The sequence below is a fragment of the Lactuca sativa genome, chromosome 7 (assembly GCF_002870075.4).
Source record: "Lactuca sativa cultivar Salinas chromosome 7, Lsat_Salinas_v11, whole genome shotgun sequence".
In the NCBI taxonomy this organism is placed as follows: Eukaryota; Viridiplantae; Streptophyta; class Magnoliopsida; order Asterales; family Asteraceae; genus Lactuca; species Lactuca sativa.
Genome location: NC_056629.2, coordinates 131640711 through 131666324, shown reverse-complemented (window position 1 = coordinate 131666324; position 25614 = coordinate 131640711). Strand labels below are relative to the sequence as shown.

Sequence of the window (25614 nt, the reverse complement as noted above, 5' to 3'; positions counted from 1 at the left end):
CTTCATGGAATTTCTCACGAGTGATTGTGAGATGATAATATCCTATAGTCTTTAAATCGAGATATATGAGTTGTTTTTTACGAGTTGGTTGTGCATTGATAATGCGTAAACGCATCTGTAACTTGATGTTATAAAACACATTATTGTGTACAATTTAATAAGTAAATAGTACAAGAATATAAGTCAAAGTTTATATGTTCCTTTTATCCTAAGAGGATTAAAGCGATATCTTGGGCCCATTGATGATTTTGTGTTGACTTACGTGTCGGGCCCGGTCAGGACTGAATTGATGTGTTCAATTAAGTTTTATGTCAAACAAATCAAAAATCGGGAAACAAACTGTTTGCCAATGAGTATAACTTTATTCCATGTCTTTGTTCACACAATATCTTGAAAATGGAGGACTAGATGATCCCTTATCTAAAGGACGCGATATTGACTAGGTCAGAGTTCGATAGGGGCTTTTGAGAGCTATGTTTGCTATTAGGATTTTGATGCCATACTTGTAGTTATAGTTATTAGACTTATCCAAGTAGGAGAATGTTGGATTAGGTGTCTAAGCCCATAACTATAATTGGTATACACATGACCCAATAGTAGCATGGTCCTTTTGGGCTGCCTTCATCACAACAACTTAACTGGATGGATAATGGAGAAAGAGGTTAATTGTGATTTATTAATATATTATAGGAATAATATATTAATTGAAAATTCATATTATTTAATTAGTATTGATCAGAAACTAATTTGGAATTAATTTGGTGATTAAAAGAGACTAATTGAATTAAGGGGATTGGTATTGCAATTATGATAGTTGTAAAGGGGCTTATGGATCCCTAAGAATGGATGGACAAAATCTATGTGTAGCCCACATATAATTTGTCCATAGCAGGCCTTCTGGAAGGATCTATTGGATTGCTTAAGCCCTAAGCAGAGAATCAGGGTTTCAGTCAAATACCTAATTGCTCAGCTATATAAGGAACCCCTAGGGCTCCCAAAATCGGCCACTGGCTTTCCAAGAGAATACCCTAGCCGAATTTTGAGCCTCCAACCTCTATCATATTCTTCCAACTTGCTACTTGGTGTTTTTGATCCATTTGATGTGCAACATTTGAGGCACTAAGCTCTTGAATGTCAAGATCTACAAACTACAAGCTAAAAGGTATTCGTCTATCCTTGCTTATGTTATGATTTCCGAAAATTGAATTCTAGTTAGGGTTCATGCTTTGGATAACTTGATTTACATGTATAACTTGAGAAGAACATAGATCCGAAGCATTAGGGTTGCATGTACACCATAGGAATGTTGTAGCGCTCAAAACCCATCAATGTGAAAGACATAGATTCTTATTAGGTTGCATGTGCCCTAATCAACTGAATTGTTTGATTGTTTTTACACTTAAAGCATTGTAGTTGTAACCCTAATACACTAAAAGGATCGTACACTATGTAGACGTCAATTTTGAGCTCTGTCCAGACGACTTGTCGTCGCTAAAGCCTATAGAGACGACATGTGGTCTGTAAAAAGTCGTCGGTATAGGTCCATCGGTAAAAGTCGAAAATGTCGTCGGTATAGCATAGTCAGTCCAGACGACATGTCGTCTGGAAAGGGTCGTCGGGATTGATTTTCGAGGAAATTAGAAAAAAAAATTATTCGCACCCTATAGAGACGACTTGTCATCGGTAAAAGTGTGACGCTAGACGATATGTTGTTTGGATAAGTGAGAGCTATAGAGACGACTTGTCGTTTGGAAAAGTGAAAACCGTTTTTACAGTTGGAAAGCTATATCGACGATATGTCGTCTCTATAGCCATTTTTTTAATATCTTCTGCCAGTTTTGTTATATATACCATTTAAAACAAATCCAAAATGGATATTTGCAGAATAATATAAACATAAGATAACATATCATTAAAATCCAAAAGCACTTAATAAACGTAACATACCATTCAAATTCTACTACATAACAAAATAACAAAAAAAAACAAGTTTTTAACAAACATTGTTGTCATTACCATTCTAGTTTTCCTCCTCATCCTCATCATCATCACCGCCATCATCAACATCATCAAACAAAATAACAAAAAAGCAAGTTTTTAACAAAAATTGTTGTCATTACCATTCTAGTTCTCCTCCTCCTCCTCATCATCATCATCATCACCACCATCATCAACATCATCATCATCATCCTTCGCGAGTTCATTTGATGTTTCGGGGTTATTTTGTGGAACCATATTGGGATTAAACTGGAATTGTGGCATTGGTTGTGGTTGGAAGTTTGGAATGAAAGACGTGAAAGTGTTATCAAACATTTGGTTCATTTGTTGCATTTGTTGCATTTGTTGCTGCATGAATTGAATTTGTTGGGATAATACAACAACTTGGGGATTATCTGAAGATCGGGATGTGGAAGCTTTGGAACGCTTGGTATGTTCACTTGGAAATAAATTATTGTTGATGCTTGGTTTCCTTCCAATTCTGTGAATATGCCCACGTCTCTCACCGAGGGCATGAGCGAGGCATTGTTCTTCATTTAACTTTTCGTTCTCCCTGAGTTGTGAATTGTGATTGCATCACCATCTTCTCTCATTGAATGTTTTCCTAAGATAAAGAAAACAATAAAAGTATATTAATTAAAAAAAATAACTAAATTTATACACTAAAATAATAATATTATACCTTAAACTAACTAAAATAATAATAACATATTTATCAAACAACTTATTAACTTTGTTTATTACTTACCCAAACTACTTTTGCTTGTGGTGTACACCATCCCCGACTTTCTTTAAATCGCATATGTCTCCAACCGTCGATATGTTGCGGGTCTTCTCCTCTTTCTCGCTATAATAAGCCAAAAATAATTAATATATTTATATAAATGTTAATAAATTTTTTATAAAATACAAATAAATTTAGTTACCTCCTCACGTCGTCTGTTTGCATATGTTCTACTTCCATGAGCACTCGTAAGTTGAAGTTTGGACCTGCTTTTTTAACCTTCTTTGCACTGCTTCCTATAACCTTCATCCAAAAAAAGAAGATCGATCATGTTATTCTAAGCTTCGTCATCCATATCATCCGGTGGAGTTTGTCTTGCACCTTCCACATCATTATATCCACCAACACTATCAAAATAATCTTTCACGTCATGTTTGTGTTGTTTATAAGCTCTTTGGCAGTCACTCTGTACAGTCCCTCGAATGGCTTCCCACAGATCTATACCCCGATACATATCAAGATCAAAATATGTCTGCAATAAAAAAACAAATTTAATTAGTAAAAAAACATTTAAAAAGTATAAAATTTTTCACATATAAAAAGTATTTTGTACTTACTTCAATCTCAGGATACATAGCTTCATAGTAATAAAAAGGAACACGTCTCCAAGTCCTATAATGGAGTGGTACATGATTTGCCACAAAGTTTGAGATAAACCTTGTCAACATTTTGGCATTTGTATTTATGAATCTATAGGTCCCCCCCCCCCCCCCCCGATGCTATCAATTTCCACAAGTAAAGGTTGACCGTTGTGCTTGAAATTTTTTCGCATATTTAAGCATCTTCCTTTTCCACGCCGACGCGTCGAGTTTGCTACATTGACACATAGAACTAAAAATTTAGAAATTTAAAACTTTAAAAATATATCCAATATATTTAAGAAATTCATGTAACTTACAAGATTGATAACCCGTCGGTATCTTGCCTACACGCTCATGTGGAGGTCGTTCCCTGCCGTGTCCTCCATGCCCCCTCGCAACATGTGTAGCCATCTATTTAACAAATATTAGAAAATATACTAAACGTACTTTAAAAAAAATAATAAACAATTTTAAGCAATCAAAATGTATAACAACCGTAACATACCATCAATCAGAATCACCACTAGAACAATATACATGTACAACATCATCATTAATAAATTCGTCATCGTTTATGAAATCGTTATCATTATCTGAAGAGTACGTATCACCACCATCATCATCATCGTTTAAGAAACTATCATCGTTTATAGTAGGAGCCACACTTGATTTACCATCATCATTATTATCTAAAAAGTACATATCATCATCGTCAACGGAGTATGTATCATCATCATCATCATCACCTAAATCGACTGCCAAGGGAAAATCATTTGATCGAGTGTCATTCACCACATCTATCTCATTAACATCGATACTTGGATGATCCCAAAGTTTTCGATGATGAACATCTTCCACAACTCTCCAATTATTGTTCCGAGTAGGATCTTGGAGATAAAACACTTGTTTAGCTTGAGTGGCTAAGATGTATTGTTGATCGTCATACCACGTTTTACTGACATACCATTCATGACTGGTATCGATAACAACCATATTCTTTTTGCTAATTAAATGTCCATTATCTAATGACGCATTGAACCATTTACCACGAAAGAGTACAACTGAATAACCATGTAAATATTGCAACTCTATGATGTCCTCCAATTGACCATATAATGGTGTACCGTCTACTCCTAATGTATGAATGCCACTATTTTGAGTAGTACGTTGGAGATCACGGATAATTACAATAAATCGAACACCATTTACTATGAAAGCAGTGTAAGAAGTTGCATCTAACGGACCATGTGCCAACGCCTTTAATTCGTTAGTACAGTCTGAAGGTGATTCTCTTTCGAGGCGATAAATCTATAAGGAAATATAATATTGTACATTTAAGTAATAATATAAATTAGTTTTATATTATAAATTAGAATATAAGGTATTTACCTTTCTTTTGAACCATGGAGGAAATTCTGTTTTCAAATCACTTTCAGGCGATTTTGATTTGAATTCGCTGGATGTGAGACAAAACAATTAGAATATTTTGAAGATATGATAACACTATTGAAAAAGTAGTTAATAGATCACAAAACTTATGATATGTAGCCTTTCAGATCATCCTCATCACAGTTGTTTAGTACAAACCAATGCAATGATTTTTTGGCATCTTTACAAAGTTCGATGAGCTTCTTAGTGGACATCGGTCGACATTGTGATGATAACACAGTAAATTGCCTTTTTGGAAGGCCAGGATCCTCATTTCTATCAGCACGATTGAATTTGGTTTGCATACCCTCAAGATACATAGAGCAGAATGTCAAAGCTTCGTTTGCACCATAACCCTCTGCTATTGAGCCTTCTGGCTTGGCTTTGTTTCTGACATAATTTTTAAGTTTTTTCATGTATCTTTCAAAAGGATACATCCATCTCATGTGTACATGCCCTCCAAGAATGGCTCCTTCAGGTAAATGAAGAATAAGATGAATCATGATGTCAAAAAATGATGGAGGATATATCAACTCAAGATTGCATAAAATCTTCACCACTTCTTTTCTGGCATTTATCATGTCGTTAACATCTAATGACCGTGCACAATTTTTTTGAAGAATGTACACAAATCAATGGTTGTTGTTGAAACATTTTCTGGGAGAAATGCTTGAACCCCTATAGGCAGCAATCATTGCATGAGGATGTGATGATCGTGAGACTTTAGCCCAACCAAATTTGATGCAGTATCATTCACCTTCTTATTAAAGTTCGATTCAAAACCATCAGGTAGCCTCACTCCTTTAATGAATTGACAGAATCGTTGTCGATCAATTGGTTTAAAAGAGTAATAAGCATGTGGTAGTATTATTTTCTTCTTGTTGTCTTCCTTATTATTATTGACTTTCTTCCTCTTGTTGACTTTCTCTTTTGGCCACTGATGTTGCCGAATGCCCATATTTTTCAAGTCTTCTCTTGCCTCTTTTTTTGTCTTTGGTTTTCTCTTTCATCAATGCAGTATTTACAAAACTCTCATCCACATTTTTCTCCACATGCATAAAATCTATATTGTGTTTTAGCTCGAGGGAAGACCAATACACAAGCTCAAAAAAGAAACTATGTTTCGTCCAATTTAACTCTTTTTTTCTTGTTTCATCATTACGCTTTCTTGTTGCACCCCCGTGCTCAGGATGTTTCCCTGGAATACGATCAGGGAGACAAGCCAATTGCTTTAATATAGCTGTATTGATAAATCGTCTTGGATGTGGCCTTCTCTCAGGTTGACCATTAAACAATAAACTTTGCCTCCACTTATGGTTCATATGCAAGAATCGTCTATGACCAACATAAGACATCTTTTTGGTGACATGAATGGAAGATGTGTCTGTGTTACAAGTAGGGCATGCTAAATAACCTTGACCGCTCCATCCAGACAAACTTACACGCGCTGGAAAATCATTGATAGTCCATAACAACATCGCACGCATGTTGAATACGGTGTTGGTTGACGCATCTCTCATTTGGACTCCTTCAGACCACAACATTTTCAACTCATCCACCAAAGGCCTCACGAAAACATCAATGTCCTTTGATGGTGATTTAGCGCCAGGAATCAACAAAGTTAGCATGAAAGAAGACTCTTTCATACATATCCATGGTGGTGTATTGTAGGTAGTTAATATAATCGGCCAAGTACTATAAGTACTATTAAAGTTGCCGAATGGATTAAAGCCATCAGCAGCCAAACCTAGACGAACATTTCTAGGTTCTTTAGCAAACTCTGGATATCTTTGATCAAAATCTTGCCATGACTTCCCATCAACCGGATGATACATCATACCATCTATTGAGCGTCCAATATTATGCCAACTCATATCTTTAGCTGTGAATCTGGAGCTATACATTCGTCGAAGTCTTGGAGTCAAAGGGAAGTATCGCAACACTTTTTGTGGTACTTTCTTCCCCTTTGTAGTTGTGTCCACCCATCTACTCTCCTTACAAATCGGGCAATTTTGCATGGAACCGTTCTCCTTCCAAAACAAAGCACAATCATTTTTGCAAGTGTGGATCGATTGATATCCTAACCCTATCTTTCTCAACTTCTTTTTAGCTTCATAGTGTGAAGCTGGAATCTTGCTCTTCAGGAAAGCAGCTCTTAGTAACTCTACAAGTTGATCAAATGAACTATTTGTCCATCTATTGATCACTTTAATATGTAACAACTTTGCCAAAAAGTTTCAGGCAGACATATCGCCACATTCAGGGTATAACTTGGTATTGAGCTCCTCAAACAAATCATCAAATTACGGGTCTATACCTCGTCCCTCCTCGTCTATATTTTCTTCATTTGTATTTTGTTCTGCCATAACATCATAAATTACATCAGACATCTCATTACTTGTGGGTGTGTTTGTTCTTGGAGTCGAATTGTAGCTTAAATTCGAAGAACCGACATGTTTCTCACCGTGATAAATCCACATAGTATATGTTTCTAGAAACCCAATGTCATGTAAGTGGGCATAAACCGTAGGCAAAACTTGTTGATACGAATTCACACACGTTTTACACGGGCAACGCACTTTGCATTTAGAGTTAACATGTTTCTCAGCAATCTTCATAAAGTTTTTAAGACCTTCCAAGTATTTTGAAGACATTCGGTTCTCTCTAATCCAACTCTTATCGATCGTCATCGCTGTTTCACTTTTAAAAATTATATTATATATGTAGTTATCGAAAGTTAGATTGTATTTGTGCTAGATAAATAAATATATACCCGAGAACGGATAGAGTATTCACAAGTATATAAAAATATATATACTCGAGAAGTAAAAATTAGATTAATTGGATAGAGTATTCACAGTGGTTATGAAGAAGAAACTTAAACTAAAAATCAACGATTCAACGTGTTTTAATAAGAAAATCATATTAATTTGATTTTATATTTAATTTAATTTAATTTTAATTTTAATATTAATTTGATTTTAAAACTAATTTAATTTGATTTTAATTAATTCACCTTTACTTCATAATTATTTTAAAATTACTAAAAGTATGTTGCTATTAATAACCTAATTAAGCTAAAGCCATAACGACCAACATTAAGTCACTAACAAAATTGAACACTTTGAAACCATATTAAACACTTTACAATGCAAACAATAGCATCTAATTACATCAAATAACTCAAGATAATACTTTTTAAGGTAATGTTTCTAACTTAACATAATGTATACATGAAGTTTGTTTGCTAGTTCTATAAGGTTGCACATAAACTCAAATTGTAAAGATCTTATAGCCTTCTATCATCACTTTTACTTGTAGATAAGTAAATATATAACATTGTATGCACATAGAAAGCAAAATGTGGCCAATATATAACATTGTATGCACTTAGAAAGCAAAAAAGCAAAATGTGGCCTTATACCCTGTTTTCACATATTTAACATTTAGACATGTAAGATTTATGGAGCATTATGGTGCATATACATATCATGGTTTATTGAAAAAAAAAATCGTCACTATGGTAGTTAACAGGAAAAAGAAATCAATATACTAACCTCAAAATCGATGTTAGAGTTTAGTTAATCACTGGAAATCCTTTTCTATGAAGCACTTGAACCTTTTGCTGGCCAATAGATAAATGGGGATTAGATTTAAGGCTCCAAATTATTACAAATCAAGCACAAATTATTACAAATTAAGAAGCAATGAAGGACCAAAACACTTACCTTTATGGTGGCCAATGAACTCGAGCTGGAAACACCCTGCGATCGCTGACGACCTTGAGAGAAAAAAGGATTTGGTCTCGACTGCAAACAGAAAACTGAAATGGGGTTTTGTTACACGGAAACACTATACATACGACATGTCGTCTGTATAGGTACCCCAATACGTCGTCGTTTCGCTTAACGTGATTAATAAATAAAAGAAAATAAAAAAAAGATTTCATGCGGATCGGTCCCACCTTTCCAGACGACATGTCGTCTCTATTGCACAAGAAACGACATCGTTTTCCAGTTTCTGTAACAAGGACAATAAATAAATCTAAATCAATTTTAAATCACCCTATACCGACGACATGTCTTCGGTATAGGATGACAAAAACAGTGGCGTTTTGACTTCCTGCTTCAAGGAATTAAAATAAATCGAAATTAATTTTAAATCACCATAAACCAACGACATGTCGTCTGCATAGGATGACAAAAATGGCGGCGTTTTGGCTTCTTGCTACAAGTAATTAAAATAAATCGAAATTGTTATTTTAGACACTTTTCCAGACGACATTTCGTTTGTAAATATTTTCGATATACCGCCAACAATTTCACGTTTCCCGCCGAGTTTATACAAACGAATTGTCGTCTCTATAACTCTTCTGGTCAAAAGCAGGGAGTCAACGTTTGAAAACCCTTTACAGACGACATGTCGTCTGTATAGGTCGACTTTTGGCGACAACATGTGTCGTCTGGATAGGAGTCGTCTGCATAGCACAATATTCTTGTAGTGATAATCCATCAAAAACACAGACTAATGGCTCAAGAATGCTAAAAAATGGATTAGGGTTAGCTAGGGTCGAAGATGAAGGTGGAGGTTGAAGAATGAAGAGGCATCAATGGGTTAAGGACGTTTAAATATGGTCTAAACCCTCAAAACTAAGGTTTGAGTGTCTACCACGTATGCCTAACGTATGTGATTGAGTTTCGATTTTCACTTAAATGTCACAGGGGACCAACTTTGCAAATAATTCTCATGATAAGGGCCAAAATGTTAATATTTGGAATTTGAAGTGTTACAATTCTCCCCCAATTGAATCAGACTTCGTCCTCGAAGTCTGTTGTTGTGAACAACTCATGGTAATGCTCCTGCATCTCTACCTCCGATTTCCAAGTCTATTCGGAACCCTTTTGAAGCTGCCACTGAATCTTGACTGAAGATACCACCTTGTTACGCAAAGTCTTTTTTTTCCTATCCAAAACCGCCACTGGTCTCTCAATATAATTAAGGAAATCATCAACCTGAATATCATCCAAAGTAACAACTGCTAAATCATTAGTCACACACTTCCAAAGCTGAGAAATATGGAAGTTTTTGTGAATTTAACCGAGCTCCCTAGGAAAATTCAACCGATAAGATACTCTTCCAACCATGACAATCACTCGAAACAACCCAATATACCGCCCCCCCTACGAGTCTCAACTACATAAATCTAGGAATCTTATAAAGAAAACTCGAGATACCACTCAGATAACCACAATTTCCAACACCAACCCAATCATTTGAGAATACTCATTCGCAACAACTATCTTTCTCCCCCTATCTGAAAGACCCAACTTCCAGTAAGGACCATGCAACCGGAGAAACTCTCAAAACTACAACCATAAACCAACTACATCGATGTACCCCTCGAATCGGAAACCCATCAATTCTAAACTTTAGAAACCATGCTCTAGAACTGTTAACCATCCATTCGATGAGCCTACACTTTTTCTAGACTAAGAACACCACCAAAACATGTGGAAAGAATACTCAAAACACACCAATCGCGAATTTCAACCAATTGCCAATTCCATAAGTTGTATAAAAAACCTTAATTACACCCTTGACCCCCTGACACGTCATTCCAACCTACTGCTCCTACAAGCATAATGATGGCCAAACCAAGAACCTCTCTTTGCATCCAAATTCCTCATCAAGTCAGGTGTACATCCACCTAACAAATCACTCGACACATCTACAATGAACTTCATGACTCGAGATTTCAGAACCAACACTTTACACTGGGACACAAACTCCTAATAAACAACCCAAAAGAAGATAGGGTCCACCATAGAAAACATTCATGGAGCGACTTCCAGTGCACAAATAATATATCAACCTAAACAAACTTTTATTGGTCACATGATCAAACCAGCTGGTCACCGAGTCTCCCGACTCCCACAAACAACGCACTGACATCCAACCATGCCAATAATACTAAAAATCCGAGACCTAAGAGTCTCAACCAAACTACTACCGGGTCTCACCCACAAGAATCATACAGCCACTGGTTTATGATACATCGTGACACATTCTAACCACTAAAATGATAAATTCAAGGTACTACACTGATCTTTTCGTCGTTCCATTACTAGCCTGAAGACTTACGACCAACACTGCCGGGTCTAAAGATACTCAACCATCAACCCACTGTCTTCCAGGAAACACATTCAACATCCCTTTCGACACTAACTGAACACAACCCAGGCCATACCCTTTTATCACGTACAACTCCCTTCACATCACAGGCTGCTACCAATGTAAAATCAGACGAAAAACATGGTCGCACTCACCCAGTGAATGAGATAGGATTTCTCACTCTTGTTGCAATTCAAAGGCTATAACCCAAATGAGAACCATGCATATAATTTGAACCAAGTTCTCCATTTCTATCTTGTCCAAACCATATATGTCCCTCACAACAAAATCTAATGAACTTACCACCATACACACCTTTAAGGAAACCCATAACCAACCCTAGATTTACTACGTCGCCTTTTCCTCACAACCTTACCCAAAGGGTGAAGTACTAGAAGATATAATGAAATGATGAACCTCAATCATTAACAGAAATATCCTCATGTACGAACGAAACAAATCCTATCAACATGTACCTAGATTGATAAAACTTTTAAAGTTAACCAGAAATGTTGCTAAAACCATGGTCGGATCCATCCAATTATCAACCCCGCCAACATGACATGCCAAAAAAAAAAATTAGATTCTACGCAGATCTAATGTCCCGTTTGGAAAACTAAACAACATTGTCTCAAATTCCAACTTCCAATAACCAAGAACATCTTCAAAACTCGATCCGAACTTGACAATAGGTTGATGAATCCTTTGAACTTCAACTGATACAACTCAAAAATTCTGAAGAATCTGCGCTTTGATGATGAACGAAATGACCAGTGATCGAGAATGCATTGACACCTAGTCCAATGAACCAATACACTAATGAACTAAATCTCATGCAGAGCTAAACATACCCATCTTTGAAACTGATTTACCGATCGACAACTGCCCAGTCTAGACTATAAATAGCAATCCATACAACGAGCTGAAAAATCCCTCAACAATTGGTACTCAACCTGAGCAATCCTAGCGCCTCCTAGCTATTCATTGGCATCTCAAAAGGAACTAATGACTAAAACGAGTTCCTTGACCAACTACTTCCTGTTGCAAGACAACTCGTGTATTTCCTGAACACATACATCCGATAGCCACTTGCTCTACACCCCCGACATGACCAAATCTTGAATCGAAGTCTCATATACACACACTATAGCTCCCTGCGAACCATTCTTTCGATACCAAAAACGCGAACAGATTGATGATCCTCCAAGAAGAATACCTAGTTCTCCCCTACTAAGGGTTTGAACTACTACCCACTGGTGTTGCAACCAAACCATATCTCAAACCGGCTCAACCAGGTACAAACCATCCCTGACTCTTGGAATGTATAACACACGCAAGATGATCTTCCAGATAAGGACCAAGAAAACCATAAGATATTCTAAATCCCAAATGAAGACCTTAGGAACTTCCAATCATAACCACTTCTAACATTAAGAACCCCGCACAGGTGTACAATCAATAATTCTGATAGTCCATTCATAGCACCAATTTTCTATCCTGAAACAAATGGATTACCACTTACCATGTCTACAATTCCCCAACCATCAATCTGATACCTTACCTACCTATATCCAAAGAAAATAGACCATTGATCTCATATTAAGTCAACCAATCCACAAAAATCCTCTTATGTATTCCCACACTAATATTCTACTGACAAAAACCCGCAACCATCTAGCCCTAGCCCCTATGTGCGGTCTACACCCCAACTCTAAAGGTTACATGTATGCTCCCTATTTCTTCTGAATGCAGAATGCTAGAAAAACATAACTCATGATGTAGATAGCGACATTCCAAAATGTCTGCCAATCACTCAGCCTTCAGATGCAATCCTCGATCCGATCATAGTAACTGCTTTCTTTTTGAGTCCTGCGTGTATTGCCCGTAGATTCGGGCTAGTCAATTAAGAGAAAATAAGCATCAAAAATGACTTCCTTATAGAAGATTATTTAGATTAAATAATCTTAACCAAGTTATAGTATATGTCGTTGACAAAACCGACACGACACCGGGAATCGTAAAAAGTGAGTTTGCAATAAAATACTTTTTAGCCTTAGTGATCTAAACCACAGTCGTAGTATACGTAAAACCGAGAGCGTACATAAAATAATGCTCAAATCTGACTTCGTATGAGGAAGTTAGGATTTTTATAAGATTTGGCATAGCAGTGCATAGCCCGAAATTCGAATATTAGATCGACCAATTTTTCACTGACACAACCTAAACTAGAATTGAAGATCTCATTAATAAGAGCTATGACTTTTTGACGGACTTTGCCTATCCAATTCTGTTAAAATATAACTTTAAATGTAAAGTCAAAATTAGCCGACGGAGTCTAAACAAAAGTTGTATAGTACGTCGCAACCTACATATGGGTATAAAGAACATCGAAAATGGAGCTCGTATCTGAACGCTACGGAATTTAGAAGTTAGGAATGAGCAGTTGCGAGGAGGGTGATGTGGCCGAATCTCAACCCTTGCTTGCTCCATACGGTCTTTGCTTCCTATCGCAATAATTGGCCTTCATACGCTCATCGTAGCATTTCGAATGCCTCGTATACTAAGTACGCCCAACTGTCTTGCATGATTGGTCCAACAGTCTCCACATCGCCCCATCTAATGAATGGCAGGTGGTCCTCATACATGCAACATAGGTTTGAATGTTGGCATACCGAAGTACACCCAGCGTACCTCCGAGGGTACGCCCAACGTAATGCGCAGCTCCGACCTATAAATAGAATGCGAGGTTCCTCACATTTCTTCACAATATAACCCCTTTCTAACTTCTCTCCAAAAGTCCCCCAACCTCTAGTACTTCCCAAGTGCTAAGAGGCGGGTCCCGGAGCACCATAAGGCTCCAGGAAGAAGAGCTTTTCGGCTCAGAAGTTCTGCCCCCGCTAAGCCTGGTTCCTAGCCGAACCTCCTAGTAAGTGAGTTATGCTTACCCTACTTTAAGTATAGCTTATGTTTAAGTTCAATATCGTTATTATGAACTTATAAACAATATATATTATAAAGTATAATATAAAAGTGTTATTTTAATATCTTTTAACTACTCGTGGTACAGGTAATCTGATTTGAAGGCTCGCATAGGGTTGTTGTATTTCATAATTGTTGTAATGCCAAAATGGTCCTGCCCTCCGGTGTTTCATGTCTGGCCCATGTCTGTACATAGTGGTTGAAAAGTATTTCCTAACACTTATAAATAATGTCACTCGTAAATAGTCTCTATAAATATCAGACTAAAATTTAGTGGTAATAATACTAGGTTTCGTCGAAGGAAACGATTGTTAGAAGCGAAGCGCTGTCCGAAATACGATTCATCACCTTAACAAGTGAGTGCATGGTTACTTTCATATTACACATATATGAAGTATTTAGCATAAATTACGTGCTATGTGTGCATATTGTAACATCCGGTTTCAGATTATCCATGATTAAGGTTCATGGGCCGCGAGTCGGGGGCTAGGAGGTCTCGGGTAGAGGCGAGTTGCTAGAAGCGTAGGGCATCTCATTACCTTTTCGTGGGTATGAGGATTTTTGATATTCAAATGTTTCGAAGATGCTATGGAAGTTTGGGAGAGTTGGCAAGATAAGTCCCTAAGTGAGGTTTTTGGCAGCGAAGTACGTTGGGCGTACGTATGCGTACGCTTAGCGTACAGATACGCGTATTTCTTAAGCAAGAGCCACCTAGTACGCTGGGCGTACCAGGGGAGGTATGATGGGCGTACTAGGCACAGAACGAAACCCTAATTAAATGAAGTTCCCCTATATAAAGAAAGAGATGGTCTCATTTCTGGCCACCTTCCTCAGTTAATAAACCCTCTCAAACCCTAATATCCGTTCTTGAGCTTGTGAGTGGCCATGATGAGCTTGTTTTTGTTCTTATGGGCTTTTGGGAGTTAAGAAGGAGCATGGAAGGGAGTGAAGTTGAAGAACCAGTTGTGGATATGAGCTTTCTTGGGGCTAGAGCATCATTTGAAGGTATAAAGCTCCAAGCTTTCCTCTTTTTTTTGTTTTGTGCATTTTAGGGTCCATTTTAGGGTTTTTGGTCCCAAGCATGAGGCTTTATGAGTTGATGAACCCTAGAGTTGAATAACCTGTCCTTTTAAGTGTTTCTTGTGGTGGAGAACCATAAAAATAAGGCCTTGATCGTGTGAATCTACCCATGCATGAGTTATGGGCATTTTGGGTTAAGAAAGTAAGAGTTTTTATGTGTTGTGACCTTATCAGCCATGCAAAGGCTTAAAGTTGTTAACTTTATGGAGTAAGAGATGTTAGGAAGTCCAGATCCAAGAGTTGAGCTAAGGTCTTAACGGGTTAAGACCTAGAAAACGGATTAAGCAAGTCTGAGGGTACGCGCAGCGTAATTCCAGTACGCCCTGCGTATTGGGTTGAGGTCCCCGATCAATTTCTTGAGCGTTTGGGTACCCTGAGCATACCAGGGGGTACGCTGAGGGTTTGGGCTAAGCTTTGTGTTGGGCCTTGAGTGTTGGGCCGGGAGTTTGGACCTCATATAATAGAGTCTTGGACTAGAGAAGTGTATGTATGCGCTTTGGGCCTTTGGTTGGGACTTGCCTTTTTGGTTGGGAATTGGGCCGTGTGAGGGCCCATTTATTATTGGGCTTTGGTGGGGCCCAATGAGCTTAGGGCATTAATGGACTATAATATGGTCTATCTTTAGACCCAATAAGTGAGAGGTTGGACTTAGCTCCTAATTTAGATTATTGTGGGTTTGGCACTGAGTTAGAGTCCGGTGCGTAGCAACAGTAATTATAGGAGCTATTCTTCATCCGAGGTGAGTCTTCTCACTATACTTTACCTAGAATGGTAATTAGAGTTATGTGACAGAGTATTTCGTATGCTATTTATATGATGTCATACACTGCATTATTTCTATGTGATTTATGCTATGTATGTTTCAGAGTTTACAGAGTTAGTACCGGAAGATCCATAGAGTTAGGACCAGAGGGTCCACAGAGTTATGGGACTGGAGGGACCCACTGAGACACATTGAACAGAGGGTCAAACAGAGTTATAGCCTCGAGTGGCTAATATGTGTTGTATGTGGTATTTTGGGGAACTCACTGTGAAGGGCCCAAATTAGTGGTTTGGTCTAGGCTTTGCAATGTAATAGTAGGTTTAGTTGGAGTATGTTAGTAGATGTTATAGCTAGTTTACGGTTGTAATGAGTTTACGGTCGTAAACACCTTACGGCCGTAAACTCTTCTTGGTCGTGGTCCCTATAAATAGAGGGTTAGTCAGATGTTTTGTGGTTGTTGATGCCTTATTGTTCACAGCTTTCTATCGAGTTGTACCAGACGTTTATAGCTATAAAACATGTGCAAGCTTGATTTATATTATTTTCGTCTCTATTCTTGTTTTGTGTGATTGTGTTTGCTATTGATCACTGGTAAGATCCGTTCTCAGGACCTTACAATTGGTATCAGAGCAGAACCAGCGTCAAAGGCATTCTACAATCGATTTTGGAGCGAGTTTTCGGCTGTAATCTCTATTTACGGCCGCAATCTCATCATAGTTCTTCAACCATGAATTGCATTCTTGAATTGTAAACCCGGAATCGAAGACTGAGTATTCTTGCACCGTGAACCTAGGACCGTATTTTCTTTTCGACCGCAAACTAATTTTGGGCAGTAAACTCTTATTGACAGTTAGGGCTGTAAACGAACCAAATGAACACGAACGGGGATTGTTCATATTCGTTCGTTTAAGTTAGTCGAACAAATGAACGAACACGAACGGATAAACAGACGAGTTTTCTTGTTCATGTTCGTTCGTTTATGTTCGTGAACATGCTAAACGAACATAAACGAATGAACATAAATGAACAAAGATAAAAAAACATAATTCGAGCATATATAAACATTAATGAACATATAATATAGTAATATAATCAGATACAATAAACATATATGAACATAAAAGGAACTTATATGAACAAACAAAAACAAACGTAAACGAACAACATAAACGAACGTTCACGAACATAATTGAACAAACGAGACCATTGTTCATGTTCGTTCGTTTAACTAAACGAACGAGAATTTGTGTTCATGTTCGTTCATTAATTAAATAAATGAACATAAACGAACTTCCCGTCGAACGGTTCACAAATTGTTCGTTGAACGTTCGGTTCATTTACAGCCCTATTGACAGTAAATCGGATCTTAACTGTGACCAAGAACTCAATTTAAATTTTAATTAATTTGCTTTTTATTTCACATTTATTAAACAATAAAAATGGAATCTCAAAGTCAAAATCATTTTCAAGAACTTGATGTTGTCATGGGCACCACTACACGAATTCCAAGGTTAATGTATGCTGATGGTTTTCTCGAGTGGAAGTACAGAATAGAGAAATACATAAAAATGAAAGACTTTAAGATCTGGAAATGCATCATCAAGGATCCAGTCAGAATAACCACTATAGTTGCAGGGCAAATGGTTGACAAGAAGATAGAAAATTACACTGATGAAGACTTTGAGAGTGTGAAAAAGAGCAGGAGAAGGCGTTGGCCATCTTGACCATAGCCCTGTCACCAGATGTTGCTCAAGGTTTCAGAGAGTATACGTCTGCTAAGGCTTTGTGGGAAGCCCTAATTGAGGTTTATGAAGGGAACGAAGACATGCGAGAGAGTCACCAAGACATGCTGCTACAACGATTCAATATATTCAATTATGTTCCTGGAGAGACTCTTGAAGCACAACTGCAACGGTTCACATCTCTCAATACAGAAATGATTGTGGCTGGGATTTTTTATACAAAGTCAGAGGTAAACAAGAAGCTACTAAATGCTCTCCCAAAATCTTGGGACATGAATGTAGCTTTCATAAAAAAGACTAAGGATCTCAGTCGTCTCTCACTAGTTGAAGTGATGGCAGTCATCAAGGCGTTTGATATTGGTGACAAGTAGCGGGAGATCAACCATGTGAACTCATATTCAGATGCAAACCTTGGCATCTCTTCTAACAATGCTCTTTCATCCTTTTCTTTTTCTTTTTCTTCTGTAGCTTCATCATTTAATACTCCGCAAGCTCAGATTCAGACTTTCCTCACTCCATCAGCTTCCTCTGCATCAGCCATGCCTTTCTCGCAGAATCAATCGTTCGTGGCTTCTCAAGCTGTTTCATCCACAACTGGGGCTTCTTCTTTAAAGGGAAAGGAGGGTGATGAAAATCTTGCACTTGCTTCGGGGCTTGTCAATTGCTACAATGCACTCGTAGTCGGGGATCTTCCACCCCAATTGTCATTTGCCGATCTTGATCTGATTCACCCTGAAGAGGTTGAGGATATGGATATTACATGGCAAATTGTCATGGCATTCTTTAGGGCGAAACAGTTTGCCAAAAAGACTGGAAAGAACAACTGGGGGATGAGTGGTGACAAGAAGGTTGGGTTCAATAAGGGAAAGTTGCGATGTTTCAACTGCCACGAGCCAGGGCATTTTCCTCGTGATTGTCCACAGCCAGACAAAAGATTAAATAATGATAGGACAATTGTTGCAGTCGGAAACAATCGAAGTGGCACTCAAATGAACAACTAGAAGGATATGGTCGCTCAGTCATTTGACTGGGAGGATCAGATGCAGGCCCTGAACTTGTCTGGATCTGAAACTGCCCACCTGGCACAAGTTTGTGATGATGCCCCGGCAGAGATTGTGGCAGCTGAAGATAAGATGATGGAGCTGCAGTTTGCGTTGATGGTATCCTCTTCTCATGAACCTAATACAACCGAGGTAAGTCTACCATCATGCTATCAAGCTTGTATTGATTATGTTAAAACTCTGCATAAGAAAATTGAGACATTAGGCAGTGAAGTAGAAAGCCTTAAGATTCTTCGTGAACTTAATGACTCATTAAAAAGAGAAGTAGAAGACCTTAGACATGAAGGTTACCAACTCAGAAAAGGTCAAAAACTACTTAAAGCCCAATTGGAATCCAAAATAAAGGACTTTTGGAGACTTCAGGAAGACTACAGTAATAAATGCAAAAATTATGATTATGTAGTGAAACAGAACGCTGAGCTAGTGGCTGAAATTGAATCTTTAAAGGGAAAATTTGAAACCGTTGATTTTGATTTTAGAAAATATGATGTTTCAAGTGAGGTAGTTGCAAATATGATAGACCACTGCATGCAATTTAAGAAAAATCAATCAAAGGGTCTAGGTTATAATCAAGTGCCCCTCCCTTCTATAATTCATATAAGCACAAGCCTTTTTCCAAAGAAGAGATTGCTAATGAATCATTTATGGTTTACGGCAAGCCATCTGGTTTTATTTCGGGAGGATTTATTAATGTTGAAAGTACTAACATTTCTACTTCTCCTGCAGATCAAACCTTGAATCAGTCAAAGCACGAAGTTGAAGGATATATTTCTGAAAATAAAATCGAGTCTAATCCTGAAGTTTTAGTTTTGAATAAAGACAATATTTTTTCTGATGTTTCAAATGACAATGTTTTTTGTGGTGGTGTTTCGATTACTTCTGATACTGTTTTGAATGGTTTGAAAGTGTCTAGTTTGAACAATTTGGTTGACAATTCTGATGTGTGTGATAATAATTTTGAAGAACCACCGGTTTCACAAACTTCTCCATCTAATGTACCCTCACTTGCCTCACAACCTAATTCTTGTTCATGTTCTTGTGAGAGAAGCAAGGGTGACAGTATGGAAAACAAATCTGATCAATGTAGCACAAGTTATAACAATAACAAACAGATTTGTTTCAATTGTGGTGCTGGTGGTCATATAGCTAGAAATTGTCAAAAATCGTATGTTTGTACATTTCGAATTTCCAAGAGGAAAGAACGAATCCAGAGGAAGGTCTTTAACTAGAAAGTACTCTAGAAATCGTTCCCGGAATGATGATTGGAAAGATGATCATAGTAGAAAACGAGCCATTTTTCAAAAAAGCATAAAAAGGTTTTTTATCACAAAGTCCCAGGCAGTTTGCCAAAACCGAGCATGGCCAAGCCAAGTTCGGTTTCGTCAAGAAGCAGCAGTGAGTTTTCAACCAAATCTGGTAGAAAACCCACATGCCTTAAGCAAACTGATAAACACTCGATCTCAAAAACACCCGGGACTATTAGAAAACCAAATTATAAATGGCTGCCCAAACTAGCCTCCAATTCATCTTCCGTGTCCTCTAAAAATTCAAAAAATTATCAATCTGAAAAGGCGTCGGGGCCACCCAGGAAAGTAATGACATGGGTTCCTAAATCTAATTAAACCCGCACATTTTGCAGGGACAGTTGCGGGGAAATGTCGTCAAACCCTGGTTCGTCGACAACGGCTGTTCCCAACATATGACAGGAGATATCGCCTAACTGCACAACATTCAATCATTTAATGGGGGATACATCTCCTTTGCGGGTGGAGAAGGTGGTAAAATCACTCAACGAGGAATTGTATCAAATGGGGTTTTAAGTTTCGAGAATGTTAATTTTGCTCCCGAGCTGAAGCATAGTTTGTTAAGTTTTTCTCAGATCTGTGACAAGGGCTATTCTACGCATTTCACTGATAAGGAATGCATGATTCTTAAGCCAGGATTTGTCATCCCAGAGGAGTGGATTCTTGTAAAATCTAAAAGGGATGGGAATGCCTATATCATTGATATGAATAGCAATCTTCCAGAACAAGTTACGTGCCTTTTCTCCAAGATCTCCGAACAAACTGCAATGCTGTGGCACAAAAGACTAGGTCATGCTAATGCCAAGAACTTGAATCATCTTGCGAAGAATGAGATGGTCCGTGGATTGCCTGTCAAGGACTTCGTTACGTTTGAAAAATGTGTGTCATGTGCCCAAGGAAAGCATCATAGAAAACCACACCTACCAAAACAGTTCAACTCAATTAGCCAGTTGCTTCAATTGCTTCATATGAATTTGTTTGGACCAGTAAATGTTCTCAGCATCAACAGAAATTCTTATTGCCTGGTTGTGATTGATGATTTCTCTCGGTTTACATGGGTTTTCTTTCTATCCAATAAAGCTGGTGTTGTTGATTTGATCAAGAAGTTCATTGTTTTAGTTGAGAACCAAACTAACAATCGAGTGAAGGCACTTCATACCGAAAATGGAGCAGAGTTCAAGAATTCTGTATTTGATCAATTTTGTGCAGAAAAGGGTATCCTGTGTTAATTTCGTTCTGCTCACACACCCCAACAAAATGGTGTTGCTGAAAGAAGGAACATAACTTTAAAGGACGCTACAAGGACGATGCTGTGTGATTTAAAGCTACCGGTTTTCTTTTGGGCCGAGGCGATAAATACTGCCTGTTATGTTCAGAATCGAGTGTTGATCAACAAAGCTCAGATGTAGACCTCGTATGAGATTCTCTATGGTCACAAGCCATCAGTCAGTCATTTCCGTGTATTGGGTTGCCCTTTTACTCTTCTTCACTTAGATGCCAACCCGAATTTTAATGCAAAGGCCGATGACTGTTACTTTGTAGGGTATGCTGCTCGCACTGCTTATAGAGTCTACAATAAAAAGACAAAACAGATTGTGGAATCGTATGACGTGCGTTGGTTGGAAGAAAATGAGACGGGCGCTAGAGTGGGTCCGGATTGGCTGTTTGATTACACATCGCTATTCAAATCAATAAATGTGTCTTCAAGTGGTTCATCTGGATCTGTTTTTGGTTTGAAGAAGATTTCTGAAGATAAAGACGAAGAAGTTGTTTACAGACCTCCATCTACATCCCCTTCTTCATTCAAGGGGAAGTCTTCGGTTTCATCTGAGGGGGAGTCCTCTGCCATGCCTGAGGGGGAGTCCTCTACTACACCAGAGGGGGACTCATTTGCGCAACATGATAGTCCTAAATCTCTAGTCCAAAATGATACTCCTGATGCTGAAACTACACCATCTACACCTATGGAGAGAGAGTTCAAGTCTAATAACGCTTCCAAAACCACCTCAACCTTTATGGAACTACTCTTTCCTGAATTTATCTCTAATGAGTTTGTGGCAGAGCCTTCTAGAGCGGCTCAATCAGCAAATGAAGGAGGTATCAACATTCACACTCTTCCTGTCTCTCTCAATGATATCAGCCAAAAGATACCTTCAAGAATTCAACGCGATCATCCGATCGATAACATCATTGGTCAGCTGGGCGACGGTGTTAAAACAAGAAGTCAGAGTGGAGATGTTAATACATGTCTCTACTCTTGCTTTATTTCTCAAATAGAGCCCAAGAATGTTGAAATGGCTCTGAATGAACCCAGCTGGGTAGATGCAATGCATGAGGAACTGCATCAATTTGAAAAACTCGGTGTTTGGAAGATAGTTGAGTTATCAAAGGGCAAGAAGTCTCTTGACACAAGATGGGTTTATCGCAATAAGCAGGACGATTCAGGGGTTATTGTGCGAAATAAAGCTCGATTGGTGGTTCGTAGGTTTCGGCAAGTGGAGGGTCTTGATTACACTGAAGTTTATGCTCCAGTAGCTCACCTGGAGGCTATTCATATCTTTCTAGCATATGCTTCTTACATGAACTTTACCGTGTATCAAATGGACGTCAATACTGCCTTCTTGTATGGCAAGGTGAAGGAAGAAATCTATGTTGATCTATGACAACCCAAAGTTTATTCCGTTATTATGCCCCGTTTCCGTTAATAGAATATTCTATTTTATAAAATTTCCGCTAATTTGGGGTCGATATGTTACTAGGTTTATAAAGTGTGTTCAAGTCTTTACTTGACATCAAACGCTCATCCGACACTTCCACCCGATCTACTCATTGCAGGTGAGTTCATACCCCTTAATGAACCTTTTAAATGTTTTTACATGTTTTTTTTTGGGGGGGGGGGGATACAAGTATAAATTCTACAAGTTTTTATTATTAAATCATATGTGATTCACAAATTATCATTAAAAAGGGATTTTTCCTATACCTTTAGCTGTTTTCCAATAAAACCGTTTTAGTTGATTATAAAATGCATTTTTAAGATTAAATTGTTATTAAATTGCTTTTACAACTGTATTTAAATTTACTTTTCTTTTTAAAATATATCTACATGAATATATTTATATAAGTAAGGCTTGAAGGACTTAGGACCGATAGCTCGCCTTATTTCCTGTTCTTGTTTGATGTGGTCTTAGGGTATCGGTTATCCGTCCGACTGTCGGTTATTTCTTAGTTATATATCATATATATTTGTGTTAGATATGAAAGTCTTCATCTCACTCAATACCTTTGTTGTTCAAAGGCAGGAAATCATACACTCTAGTTAGCTATAATAGGTATAGCTAAGACTACTACTCGTTATCTCTACTACTACTATACTCACTATAACGGCTATTAATACAAGTTAACACACGTATAAGAGAACACTCTTTGAACTATACAAAAGGCTACTACACTATAATACCAAAGAATACACGAATCCAAAGTATAACACACTATCCCTCTATAAGACACTCTACTGCGCTTACACCAAGTGACCAGGGCTTTCCAGTTAGAAGGCAACACTACATGTATAGATCTATACGGGGCAGACACTATTACATCCCGACTGCTAGCTACAGTCCGAGCCGACTAGGCTCAGGGGTGGCACTACATCACTACACTACGCATGACCGGGAAGGTCATCGGGTTCTCTACTATCCCTTCAGTCTGGTCACCTGAGGGGTTACACATTTATCCAACATAATACACTAAGACTTAAGTCTAAGCTAACATTCCAAAGTAAGTAAATGTCTATTACTAATGGAAGTTTGCACCACTACTACTGTTAACAGGCATAACTTCTTTTCACCTATGTTTCTCACACAAGATTTATTACTGTACTTTTATAACTGAAGGTTTTCAATGAAAATACTTGCACACCACTCAAAGGATTTAACTTACAAAGTACTTTTCTGGAAAATATAGGATTTTCTACAGATTTCTACTCCTTATAAACATAACTTTCAGTCTTTATTCTATATGTCTGTAAACACTTTTATACAACAAAAGACACTAAATTCTTATGAACTCACCAGCTTTATGCTGATACCCGTTTTCAAAATAACTTGTATCCTCAGGTCAAAGATAGACAGGTACAGGTGCAGCTTTTGGTGAAGATGGAGCACATACCAGACCCATATTTTTATTTTGTTATACTTTTGGTGTCTATTAAACGTTACAGAACACGTTTGTAACTAAATTTACTATATATGTGAAATGGTTGTTGTCGCTTGTTTTTACTATTATGCAATTGTTATGATGCTGTACATGACGTCCTCCACCCCAGAACGTATTCCGCCGTTATCGGTTTTGGGGTGTGACAGATTGGTATCAGAGCATTGTTTATAGTGAATCAAGTATATCAACCTATAAAAAGATATACGAACTATAAACACTTCCGGACTAAAACACTCTGACCAAGAATATATACTTCTAAATACTAAAATATTTAATTAAGTATATATATACACTCACCACTATAAAAGGGTCAATATCATACTAGAACAAAACAAAAGTATTAAGATTGTTGAACATCACGATTAAGCTTAGAGACATATAGTCACATCTGGGGGATGTAGCCTGATCAACTACATTTATCCAGGAGTGACTAGCATGTGCCTAAGAGTGATTGTGGAGTTGCAACAAGTCTAAAAACTTACCAACACTACCATAAGAACGTTAGAACAAGAATACTATAGGAGTATTCTGTATACTACTAACTACATATGTGATAACTAAAAGGGTCGTTACTAGTAGGACAATAGTTGCTAAGTGGATACCTCACGGTTACATGTGACTAGGGCGCTATAGACTCAGAATCTATGGTCTTTGCTTCATTTCCTATTCTTGTTTGATTGGGGATCTGAAGTTAGGGTTGCTTATTCGAAGGACTATCTTGCTGCGGTTACATGTAACTGGTATGCACTACGTAAGTATTGGGTCGACTAATAACGACTCATCTTATAAGTATCCTAGATTAGTACGTCTATTAACCTTTCTTTCCCCATTCTCGCATAGATAGCATGGCTGGTTTCCACCATCCCAGCAATCCATATTATCCAAACCAGGGCAACAGAGGATGGCTCGATGAGGAGTCAGACGATGATCACCCAATCCCTTTGGATGATCATCATGCAAAGGGCTTCTCGGATAGCTCCAGCTCCGAGCCAGAAGTTAACAACCTACCCCCTGAAGCTCCAAACCCCAACCCCCGTCTGACATTTCAAGGTCCCACTCCCATGTGGACAATAACCCTGAACCGATGGAGCGAGGAGCAGGGTCAGCCTTTACCTTACAATGGAGACCGAAGCTTCTACAACATAAGCGAGGGAGGATCAGCGGACCAAGTTCTACCCCTCATAATCCGAAGGATTGCAGGAACGTTGAGCAAGGTCAAGCAGCTATTGGCCGAATTGTAGAGGTGGATGCCAATTCAAATCTCAACATTGTTCGCGTCCGCCAACTTGAAGAAGCTATGGATAGGAAAAAGAGGACCAACAAGGCTCTGCAACAATAGCTAGTTGCATCCCGAGCCAAAGTTAGGGAACCCCAAGCGCGTCAAAGGGCTCATGAACAACATCTTCAGGAAGTTATGCGTCAACTAGCTGATCTTAGGGTTCGCCCAACGGGTGCCCGTCGCCCGTAGAAGATGTCAAATCGCCTCACTCTTTTATTTAAAGGACTAG

General features: G+C 38.1%; 1 protein-coding gene across 1 annotated transcript; it reads right to left on the bottom strand.

Moving 5' to 3' along the window:
* Window positions 1-5687: 5687 nt before the first annotated feature.
* Window positions 5688-7481, bottom strand: LOC111921298 (uncharacterized). The gene is made up of 2 exons (XM_023916876.2): window positions 7099-7481; window positions 5688-6987 (listed from the first exon to the last, which is right to left on the bottom strand). Exons 1-2 carry the CDS (start codon window positions 7479-7481, stop codon window positions 5688-5690), a joined length of 1683 nt encoding a protein of 560 aa, XP_023772644.2.
* Between the last annotated feature and the right edge of the window lie 18133 nt (window positions 7482-25614).

Excerpts from the sequence above, each read along its gene's own strand:
- LOC111921298 (XM_023916876.2), bottom strand. The coding sequence starts at position 7,481 with ATGACGATCGATAAGAGTTGGATTAGAGAGAACCGAATGTCTTCAAAA. Across the intron at positions 6,988-7,098 it reads GAGGGACGAGGTATAGACCC|ATGGACAAATAGTTCATTTG; the intron begins GTAATTTGATGA and ends AGTGATCAATAG.